Source organism: Salvelinus alpinus, chromosome 2 (assembly GCF_045679555.1).
Source record: "Salvelinus alpinus chromosome 2, SLU_Salpinus.1, whole genome shotgun sequence".
Lineage (NCBI taxonomy): Eukaryota > Metazoa > Chordata > Actinopteri > Salmoniformes > Salmonidae > Salvelinus > Salvelinus alpinus.
Window position 1 is genome coordinate 35,730,211 of NC_092087.1, and position 12,188 is coordinate 35,742,398.

At 44.4% G+C, this 12,188-nt stretch overlaps 1 protein-coding gene across 1 annotated transcript in view; it reads right to left on the minus strand.

The window, feature by feature from the left end:
* The window catches only part of LOC139559823 (rho guanine nucleotide exchange factor 25-like), a 55,717-nt gene extending 45,285 nt beyond the window's left edge, over window positions 1-10,432 (minus strand). The window contains exon 1 of the mRNA XM_071376191.1: window positions 9,998-10,432. Within this exon, the coding sequence (XP_071232292.1) occupies window positions 9,998-10,091 (94 nt within the window). The 5' untranslated portion in view covers window positions 10,092-10,432. The remainder of the gene's footprint in view (window positions 1-9,997) is intronic.
* Between the last annotated feature and the right edge of the window lie 1,756 nt (window positions 10,433-12,188).

The following is a 12,188-nucleotide window of genomic DNA, read 5'->3' on the forward strand; positions in this document are numbered from 1 at the left end:
CCATTTGGGACGCAACCCACTTATTTTATGACCTATCACCACCACAATCTAGCCTGTACTGTGAAAGAGACTATTCACTGTCTGTCTGCCGTCAGTCTGTGTTCTCATCATGTGGCTTCCATTACTCTGGATCTATCTCTCCACATGGCTAGCCTAATGCTTTTGATGGCTCATAAAACAAGAGAGATGGCCTTATGATGAGAGCAAAGACATATCGCCCTCTACACTGACGCTAACTGACACTGGACCAAATGTACTATTGTATGCCTACTCATTTGGCCCAGTGTGAGAATAATTTAATATCAAATCAAATTCATTTATAAAGCCCTTCTTACATCAGCTGAGATCACAAAGTGCTGTACAGAAACTCAGCCTAAAACCCCAAACAGCAAGCAATGCAGGTGCAGAAACCCAGCCTAAAACCCCAAACAGCAAGCAATGCAGGTGTAGAAACCCAGCCTAAAACCCCAAACAGCAAGCAATGCAGGTGTAGAAACCCAGCCTAAAACCCCAAACAGCAAGCAATGCAGGTGTAGAAACCCAGCCTAAAACCCCAAACAGCAAGCAATGCAGGTGTAGAAACCCAGCCTAAAACCCCAAACAGCAAGCAATGCAGGTGTAGAAACCCAGCCTAAAACCCCAAACAGCAAGCAATGCAGGTGTAGAAACCCAGCCTAAAACCCCAAACAGCAAGCAATGCAGGTGTAGAAACCCAGCCTAAAACCCCAAACAGCAAGCAATGCAGGTGTAGAAACCCAGCCTAAAACCCCAAACAGCAAGCAATGCAGGTGTAGAAACCCAGCCTAAAACCCCAAACAGCAAGCAATGCAGGTGTAGAAACCCAGCCTAAAACCCCAAACAGCAAGCAATGCAGGTGTAGAAACCCAGCCTAAAACCCCAAACAGCAAGCAATGCAGGTGTAGAAACCCAGCCTAAAACCCCAAACAGCAAGCAATGCAGGTGCAGAAGCACGGTGGCTCGGAAAAATCGAATCAAAGTTTATTTGTCATGTGCGCCGAATACAACAGGTGTAGACCTTACAGTGAAATGCTTACTTACAGGCTCTAACCAATAGTGCAAAAAAGGTATTAGGTGAACAATAGGTAAGTAAAGAAATAAAACAACAGTAAAAAGACAGGCTATATACAGTAGCGAGGCTATGAAAGTAGCGAGGCTATGAAAGTAGCGAGGCTACATACAGACACCGGTTGGTCAGGCTGATTGAGGTAGTATGTACATATAGATATGGTTAAAGTGACTATGCATATATGATGAACAGAGAGTAGCAGTAGCGTAAAATAGGGGTTGGCGGGTGGTGGGTGGGACACAATGCAGATAGCCCAGTTAGCCAATGTGCGGAAGCACTGGTTGGTCGGCCCAATTGAGGTAGTATGTACATGAATGTATAGTTAAAGTGACTATGCATATATGATAAACAGAGAGTAGCAGCAGCGTAAAAAGAGGGGTTGGGGGGGGGCACACAATGCAAATAGTCCGGGTAGCCATTTGATTACCTGTTCAGGCATCTTATGGCTTTTGGGTAAAAACTGTTCAGAAGCCTTTTTGTCCGAGACGTGGCACTCCGGTACCACTTGCCATGCGGTAGTAGAGAACAGTCTTTGACAATTTTTAGGGCCTTCCACTGACACCGCCTGGTGTAGAGGTCCTGGATGGCAGGCAGCTTAGACCCAAATAAAATAAAAGTTTATTTGTCACATACACATGGTTAGCAGATGTTAATGCGAGTGTAGCGAAATGCTTGTGATTCTAGTTCCGACCATGCAGTAATATCTAACAAGTAATCTAACCTAACAATTTCACAACAACTACCTTATACACAGAAGTGTAAAGGAATAAATAAGAATATGTACATAAAAATATATGAATGAGTGATGGCCAAACGTCATAGGCAAGATGCAGATGGTATAGAGTACAGTATATACATATGAGATGAGTAATGTTGGGTATGTAAACATTATATAAAGTGGCATTATTATTATTACATCCATTTTTCCATTATTAAAGTGGCTGGAGTTGAGTCAGTATGTTGGCAGCAGCCACTCAATGTTAGTGATGGCTGTTTAACAGTCTGATGGCCTTGAGATAGAAGCTGTTTTTCAGTCTCTTGGTCCCCGCTTTGATGCACCTGTACTGACCTCGCCTTCTGGATGATAGCGGGGTGAACAGGCAGTGGCTCGGGTGGTTGTTGTCCTTGATGATCTTTTTGGCCTTCCTGTGACATCGGGTGGTGTAGGTGTCCTGGAGGGCAGGTAGTTTGCCCTCTGTGATGCGTTGTGCAGACCTCACTACCCTCTGGAGAGCCTTACGGTTATGGGCGGAGCAGTTGCCGTACCAGGCAGTGATACAGCCTGACAGGATGCGGTCGTTTGTGCATCTGTAAAAGTTTGTGAGTGTTTTTGGTGACAAGCAGAATATCTTCAGCCTCCTGAGGTTGAAAAGGCGCTGCTGCGCCGCCTTCACCACGCTGTCTGTGTGGGTGGACCATTTCAGTTTGTCCGTGATGTGTACGCCGAGGAACTTAAAACTTTCCACCCTCTCCACTACTGTCCCGTCGATGTGGACCCAGTGATGTACTGGGCCATACGCACTCCCCTCTGTAGTGCCTTGCGGTCGGAGGCCGAGCAATTGCCGTACCAGACAGTGATGCAACCAGTCAGGATGCTCTCGATGTTGCAGCTGTAGAACTTTTTGAGGATCTCAGGACCCATGCCAAATCGTTTTAGTTTCCTGAGGGGGAATAGGCTTTGTCGTGCCCTCTTCACGACTGTCTTGGTGTGTTTGGACCATTCTAGTTTGTTGTTGATATGGACACCAAAGAACTTGAAGCTCTCAACCTGCTCCACTACAGCCCCGTCGATGAGAATGGGGGCGTGCTCGGTCCTCCTTTTCCTGTAGTCCACAATCATCTCCTTAGTCTTGGTTACGTTGAGGGATAGGTTGTTATTCTGGCACCACCCGGGCCAGGTCTCTGACCTCCTCCCTATAGGCTGTCTCGTTGTTGTCGGGGATCAGGCCTACCACTGTTGTGTCGTCTGCAAACTTAATGATGGTGTTGGAGTCGTGCCTGGCCATGCAGTGGTGGGTGAACAGGAGTACAGGAGGGGACAGAGAACGCACCGCTGGGGAGCTCCAGTGTTGAGAATCAGCATGGCAGATGTGTTGCTACCTACCCTCACCACCTGGGGGCGGCCCTTCAGGAAGTCCAGGATCCAGTTGCAGAGGGAGGTGTTTAGTCCCAGGATCCTTAGCTTAGTGATGAGCTTTGAGGGTACTATGGTGTTGAACGCTGAGCTATAGTCAATGAATAGCATTCTCACATAAGTGTTCCTTTTGTCCAGGTGGGAAAGGGCAGTGTGGAGTACAATAGAGATTGCATCATCTGTGGATCTGTTTGGGCGTTATGCAAATTGGAGTGGGTCTAGGGTTTCTGGGATAATGGTGTTGATGTGAGCCATTACCAACCTTCAAAGCACTTCATGGATACGGACGTGAGTCCTACGGGTCTGTAGTCATTTAGGCAGGTTGCCTTTGTGTTCTTGGGCACAGGGACTATGGTGGTCTGCTTGAAACATGTTGGTATTACAGACTCAATCAAGGACATGTTGAAAATGTCAGTGAAGACACCTGCCAGTTGGTCAGCACATGCCCGGAGCACACGTCCTTGTAATCTGTCTGGCCCCGCAGCCTTGTGTATGTTGACATGTTTAAAGGTCTTACTCACTCCCTAGAAATATAATTTGTCACACACACAACAATGATTACGTGTAAAAAAAAATGTGGCTGTTGATAAAGTATACATATACAGTTAATTCGGAAAGTATTCAGACCCCTTGACTTTATCCACATTTTGTTACGTTACAGGCTTATTCTAAATTAGATAAAATTGTTTTTATCAACCCCCTCGTCACTCTACACGCAATACCCCATAAAGACAAAGCAAAAACAGGTTTTTAGACACTTTTGCAAATGTATTAAAAATAATAACACTGAAACATCACATTTACGTAGGTATTCAGCCCCTTTACTCAGTACTTTGTTGAAGCACCTTTGGCAGCGATTACACCCTCAAGCCTTCTTGGGTATGACGCTACAAGCTTGGCACACCTGTATTTTAGGTGTTTCTCCCACTCTTCTCTGCAGATTCTCTCAAACTCTGTTACTGTAGCTTGGATGGGAGCATTGCTGCACAGGTATTTTCAGGTCTCTCCAGAAATGTTCGACCGGGTTCAAGTCCGGGCTCTAGCTAGGTCACTCAAGGACATTCAGAGACTTGTCCCGAAACCACTCCTGCGTTGTCTTGGCTGTGTGCTTAGTGTTGTTGTCCTGTTGAAAGGTGAACTTTCGCCCCAGTCTGAGGTCCTGTGCCCTCTGGCGCAGGTTTTCATCAAGGATCTCTCTGTACTTCGCTCCGTTCATCTTTCCCTCAATACTGACTAGTCTCACAGTCCCTGCCGCTGAAAAACATCCCACAGCATGATGCTGCCACCACCATGCTTCACCGTAGGGATGGTGCCAGGTTTCCTCCAGATGTGACACTTGGCATTCAGGCCAAAGAGTTCAATCTTGGTTTCATCAGACCAGAGAATCTTGTTTCTCATGGTCTGAGAGTCTTGAGGTGCCTTTTCGCAAACTCCAAGCGCGCTGTCATGTGCCTTTTACTGAGGAGTGGCTTCCGTCTGGCCACTCTACCATAAAGGCCTGATTGGTGGAGTGCTGCAGAGATGGTTGTCCTTCCGGAAGGTTCTACCATCTCCACACAGGAACTCTGGAGCTCTGTCAAAGTGACCATCAGGTTCTTGGTCACCTCCTTGACCAAGGCCCTTTTCCCCCGGTTGCTCAGTTTGGCCGGGCGGCCAGCTCTAGGAAGGGTCTTGGTGGTTCCAAACTTCTTCCATTTAAAAATGATGGAGGCTACTGTGTTCTTGGGGACCTTCAATGCTGCCAACATTTTTTGGGACCCTTCCTCAGATCTGTGCCTTGACATATTCCTGTCTCGGAACTCTATGGACAATTCCTTAGCTTGTTTTTTTCTCTGACATGCACTGTCAACTGTGGGACCTTATATAGACAGGTGTGTGCCTTTCCAAATCACGTCCAATCAATTGAATTTACCACAGGTGGACTCCAATCAAGTTGTCAAAACATTTCAAGGATGATCAATGGAAACAGGATGCACCTGAGCTCAATTTCAAATCTCATAGGAAAGGGTTTGAATTCTTATGTAAATATATATATTTATTTTATACATTTGCAAACATTTCTAAATGTTTCAAAAAAAAAACTGTTTTTACATTGTCATTATGGGGTATTGTGTGTAAATTGATGAGTAAAATGTGTATTTAATCCATTTTAGAAAAAGAGAAAGGGAAAGGGGGGATAATAAGGCTGTAATGTAACAAAATGTGGAAAAAGTGAAGGTGTCTGAATACTTTCCGAATGCACTGCAGGTCATCTCTATACTGACATGTTAAAAGGTTAACATGCGCTCCCCTAATAGGTTGTTAGAGCGGCAATCTGTGTGCATGCATGTATGCATGTGTGTGTATGTGTGTTGGTTTTTATTTGAGGATGTGTGCAGGAAGGATCGAGGACTAGACGGATGTAATCCTCAGTCAGCCAGGCAGCAGATCTGCCTCGAGCCTGAGTACCTTTATATTTAGCCAGTGGTAAATTAGGAAATGAATCAAAACAGCGCTGGCAGAGAGAGAGAGATTATCTCTACACTGAATAAACACACTTAAACATGTACACACACACACACACACAGCCTTGGTTACAAGAGTAATAACATTTGCCTGGTTACTGTATTAGAAATGAATGTGTCTACTTTGGCAGGGAGGGAGCTCTGTGACATCTTTAACTCATGGAGAGGAGAGCTCTCCTGTACGGCTCCTTTGCCAGGGCAGGATCACAGCACTGCTATATGGTACCGAAGGCAGAGCTTTGATGAAATGAGAGGACCTCTAGTCAAAAAGAGGAGAGAGTATCACACCGGTCAAAGGTCTATGTTCTATTTAAACTCTAATAAAGTCCACAGCATACTAATAGACCACAGTGGTCAGCAACCTATTATGTTATTTGCCCCAATAACCAACTGTTTGACGTAAAGATATATGTGCCTCAGAACTGGACGGTTGCCACACCACAGAACCTGTAGCCCCAAAGTTAGAGCACAGAAGCATTTTTCTATCCACCAGTCATCAGCTCTGGGCTTCTGTGGACAGTCAGAAAATAATGAACATAACATTTCTTCACCACAGGGCCCCATAAATCCTGTTTCTATTCTTGGAAACAGGACATAACATTTTTTTGTGTATGTGTATGTGTGTGTGTGTGGGGGGGGGTACGTTTTTTGGGGTGAAGGAATGTAGGCAGAGTGACTCTGTGACTCAAGCGTTTCCATGTTCCAATGATCCGAGAGCAGCACATTCCGAGACACTGCAGAGTTCCAGATGAGACGTATCGCTGACTCTGTGTGTCTGTTTAGACCCTACATCACCAGGCAGAGTCACAGCATCTATGTAAACGCTCCATCCCTGATCAGAGTCACAGGGCTCTATTTTCGACTGGCTTTAAGGTAGCGCTAGTGTCAACCGATTTGCAATTTCGACTTGTACATTTTCCAACCCTTGCACCACGGTTGGAATGGTGTCAGTGACTGTAGGTAGTCTGTTTAGGAACATCTAGTTATTTACTAAAAAGACTGCTTATTGATTTTATTTATAATTTTGTTTAAAAAAAATGCATCTTTCACTTTCCTCTGTTGGACCTAACTGTTAAATCGCGGGAATTTGTCAACGGTGCTGAATCCACTTGTAGGCCATTTGACTTTACTTTGTTTACTTTTCACGTGGCAAAGTTACTGCTAGCCATATCAACGGCAATGGTAGACTATAGCGATATACATTTGGGAGCAGTGAGTGAACATCCCCCCTTTCTCTTTATATTGGATCTTTTTCCAGCTCCTGTGAAAAGTTTGGATGTGGCTAAAACCCTCCATATACCTTGTCTTAATATTATATGACCACCGCGAGCAATCATGTTGCCTGTAACTGTATTTAAACATAGCCTATTTAAAACAAGTTGTTTCGTTTTATAATAATTTGATTAGAATTGTTCACCGTCTTGCTTATTGACAACGTTTGGCTTGTCCATGGCTCAGACGTAATGCATTTTGCAATAGGCCTATATCAGTGTGAATGCTATGTTTAACAATATATTTCCATATTGAAGCCAAGAAATTACTTAGAAAAACGTGGACAGTAAACATATTTTAAAAATATATGGGATAGGCCTACATTTAGTTTCTGTCGGCTATTTAACAAACTACTGTAGGCTACAACGCACTAACGCACATAGCATCTCTAAACAACTCAGCTGCCAGGACAACATTTGAAACAACTCAATTGGCTAGTTCAGCTATCTGTCAAAAAATAGGCAGATTGTAACTTGATCCTACTGCTACGATTGTATAGAGCAAGGTTGTAACTCCGCTCTCACATCTCGCTCCATCGCTCAAATCATTTGGTGCCGTTTACTGCTACTATGAGAACTAGCTCAATGGCGATTGCATTTGCTTCCAAGCCACGAATGTGCATAATATCTAACAAGGAGAGAGAGGGTAGGGGAAAAATGAAACAACGATGCACGTTCTGTATGAATGACTCATATCTGCCCATAGTTTGAGAAGTGAAAACGCACACAGGCGCTGATCTACAGCTTTCTTGGTCCATAAACATGTAGATTCCTACGTGGCGAAACATATTGGCAACCTTTATTTAGGCATTTTAAAACCCTTTCCCTATTACAACTATCATCTAATTCAACTGTCAATTTACAGATACAATTGCGTCTGGTCAGATCAGCACACCAGTAAATAGCTAACGTTACACCCTAAGTCAGAAATGGCTCGTTGCCGAAAATGGTGCATGTTCAAAATGATAGCCAGCTAACGTTGGCTAGTAGCTCCTATCTGATAAATTAGCACCATGTTTATCTAGCCAGCTAACTAGCATAGTAGCTAGATAGCTAACACCACAGATGAAAGGATTAGTTATCCTACTCTTAACAGGTCACATAGCTATCTGCTTAGCTAGTTTGCTTATTGCATGCATTTCCGGGCACGTACACAAGACTTATTATTAGTGAATTAACTAAACTAATATTTGTAAAAGGAGTTCAATTTCTGAATACTGCACTTTTCTGTTGGAGAATGAGATCGCTTGCTGCTGCTTATTCTCGCAGCTAGACATTCCTCGGCATTCTGCAGTGTTTGTGGCTCAGGCGATGAGTGGCGGCTGGCATAACAGCAGCCTTGCTATGTAGATGGACTATAGGCAAAATCTATAGAGAATGGCTGATAGACTCGAAATGGCCAAAATCGGCCCGGTATATTATCTCGGCCGATTATTGGTCGTTCTCTACTTACAACTTGTTTATGAAACAAAACCCAGACCTTTCACACCACCACACCAATAATCCCCACTGTGAAAATAACAAAAATATTTCTGACACACCCTCGGATCCTATAGCTCTATCGCTAGTGCTAAGATTTACTATTGTGTTAGGTTTGTTAAAATAGAACCCACAGTGTATATGTAAACCCTACAAAAAAGGGGGGGGTCAATGGGGGGGTCAATGGAAATAGTCAGGGTAGACATTTGATGAACTATTCAGCAGTCTTATGGCTTGGGGGTAGAAGCTGTTAAGGAGCCTTTTGGACCTAGACTTGGCGCTCCGGTATCGCTTGCCGTGCGGTAGCAGAAAGAACAGTCTATGACTAGTGTGGCTGGAGTCTTTGACCATTTTTAGGGCCTTCCTCTAACACCGCCTGGTATAGAGGTCCTGGTTGGCAGGAAGCTTGGCCCCAGTAAAGTACTGGGCCATACGCACTACCCTCTGTAGCGCCTTGCAGTCGGATGCCGAGCAGTTGCCATACCAGGCGGGGATGCAACCAGTCAGGATGCTCTCGATGGTGCAGCTGTAGAACTTTTTGAGGATCTGGGGACCCATGCCAAATCTTTTCAGTCTCCTGAGGGGGAATAGGCGTTGTTGTGCCTTCACGACTGTGTTGGTGTGTTTGGACCATGATAGTTTGTGGGTGATGTGGACACCAAGGAACTTGAAGCCAATAAACTTAAACCCAATAGCTAACTTTATATATAACCTAACTGATATTCTCTCTAACACTATGTCTAAAATGATATATTTTCACACACTGCACAGCTCACAGCATGCGACTAGCACCGTGTCTCCTGCAAACACCAGAGTAGAGCAAACACAACCAGGACCCAAATGTGTTTAATTTAATTTCCTTTGGAGGAGTTGGAGTCTGAGCAAAAAGCAAAACATCACTATCAATTCTCCTCTACTGTCTCTTCCCGTAGAGAGAGCAGGAGAGAAGAGTACAAAGGAATGAGGAGCTAAGAGTAAGGACAGACAGACTGATATTTGAGAGAACTGCCCTCAAAAAGAAAGTGAAGTCAAGAAGAGCGGTATTCAGATTCCATTGGGTTCAGGAGGGAGGTTATGCTCAGAGTTGGTTAGTAAAGTTGAGGCTATAAGAGGTCCCAAATCAGTAGCAGTGCATTAGTAAAAGTGACACACACCATCTCTGTCTCAATATCTGATCACAGAACAACAGCATAGGACAGTGGAGAAGAGTAAGCGACACTTAATGGTGCCCCTTTACTAGTGTTACCTGGCCTGAAAACAGATTGAATATCAACCAACAAATGATTGAGCTCTGCTGATTCTCTTGCATCATCTGATCTCAGACCAGCTGAAGAACACTCTACTTTTATCACTTTTATCTCCTGCCATCCATCTCGGAGGGAAAAACACAGACTTCACGACTGCCTAGACCACCTGACGTATAACTGGGAAAGCAAACTAAACTCCCATCTCATCTGAGACCAGTAAAGTGAAGAGAAGTAGCTAGGTTAAAATGATGGACATAACGTAGAGATGTACCAACCTCGGACACGGGCAAAGCAGCAGCCACACATGGCCAGCACTTTTCGGAAGAGGTGTTGACATCCGCACCCCCGCTGATGGTGACCCCCCTTCATGCTGATTCACTACCGCTTGTCCCGAAAAGTCCAGGGGCGGGCATGGCACAGGACACACACTCACCCACAAATACACAAATGCATTCCTGTGGTAATCCCCAGAAGAGATCAGTATAAAAAAATCTGACAATAGGAAAGAAAGCTTGCTCCACTCTCTGTTAAGTCCCAAAGCAGGAGGAGGATATCCAAAGACAAGATGTGGAAAAGTAAAAGAGGGAGGGAGAGAGACGTAGAGAAACAATATGCTTTCCACGACTCACTGAGCTCTCTCTGTGGTTAGATAGTGGGCTAACATTCTGTATGTGTGAGAGAGAGAGCGAAAGAGAGAGAGAGAGAGAAAGAGACAAATATAAGGAGAGAGGGAGGCAGGAAGAGGAGATGGGATGGAGAGAGGAAAGGAAGGTGGAGTCTACAGCTCTGCTCGCTGGCTATTCCAGCATGTAGTTCCCTCCCCTTGTTTTTTCCTCTCTTTTTTATCCTTCCCATTCTCCCTCACCATACCATACAAGTTTCATTCTCATTTACCCAGTGTCTGCTTCTCTCACCCAGACATTACCTTGGCAGCCCTGCCTCACTCTTTCTCTTCCTATGTCCTCCATTTGTGGAAAGTGTATGTTGTTTATAATACTCATTGTTAATTGGCCTCATGGTATACCTGTTTACTGTATACTTTCTGTTCTCGTTTATTCCTGGTAGTGTTGTTAAGGTTTCCATGTAAGTGCATATATCTTTGCCTAAATGTTTGATTAGAGTATAAGGAATGATACAGTTCAATATTTATAACTGGGTGTATATAAAATGTCTAGTCCAGGGCGACATCTTTGAGGAGGCTCATTTATTTACAGACGCTTGAATGTAAACACGTGTGCATATCAACAGCATTCAGCAGCACACACACACAGGCGCACACACACACACAAGTTTAACACAGGCATGCACAAACCTAATACACACAAACAAAGATAACCACATAGTTCACACACTCACAGACACACTAACACAGACACATACTTGACTTGAGTGGGAGGGCAACTAAAAAAATGATGGGAACGACTTGGGCTTTCAGTGAAAAAAAATGTGCGCTTTTTTTCTGAGGTCCTAAGAAAGGACAATGACAAGTGGGAAACATGGTACTGACTAAATCTGAGAACTGCAACATAGGATCAGACCAAGTCAGGCCTCAAAGAAGTCCTCAACATAGAACCCATGAAACAGTTTAACAGATAAAATAAGAGAAGATAGGGAGGGAAAAAGTGAAAGCGAGAGGACAGAAGATCGCAATGTATGGGGTAACATGGTTACATTAAAGTGGAGCAGAAATAATGCTGATTGCCCAGCCTGTGCCAACCTTGCCAACGCTCAGTCTGGGCTTGTCACAAATGCACCCTACTCCCTTTATAGAACACTACGTTTAACCAGGGCCCATAGAGCACTGGTCAAATGAAATGTTCTATACGGATGGAATAGGGTGCCATTTGGGATGCTCAGCCTGATTACCACCAACCACCATAACTGACTGCACTACATACCAACCAGCCCATTCACTCACTCTCTCTCATCTCTTTCACATCTCTCTCTCATCTCTTTCACATCTCTCATCTCTGGCAATCCATTTTCTACTCTCATTTCTTTTCAGTCCATTTTGTATCTAGTTCTCTCACTCATTTTCCACTATTCTATCATGCCTTTTAGATACATGTTTTGTATTTACAGAGCAATTATGTGTCAGTTCAAGACCCTGGTGAGGATGACAAGCACGCAGCGGAGCTTCACTGAGACGGTTTTTGACAATTTGTGCAGAAATTAATTGGTTGTGCAAACCCACAGTTTCATCAGCTGTCTGGGTGGCTGGTCTCAGACGATCCCGCAGGTGAAGAAGCCGGATGTGGAGGTCCTGGGCTGGTATGGTTACATGTGGTCTGCAGTTGTGAGGCAAGCTTCTCTGGCAACAGCTCTGGTGGACATTCATGCAGCCAGCATGCCAATTGCATGCTCCCTCAAAATATGAGACATCTGTGGCATTGTGTTGTGTGACAAAATTGCACATTTTAGAGTGGCCTTTTATTGTCCCCAGTACAAGGTGCACCTGTGTAATAA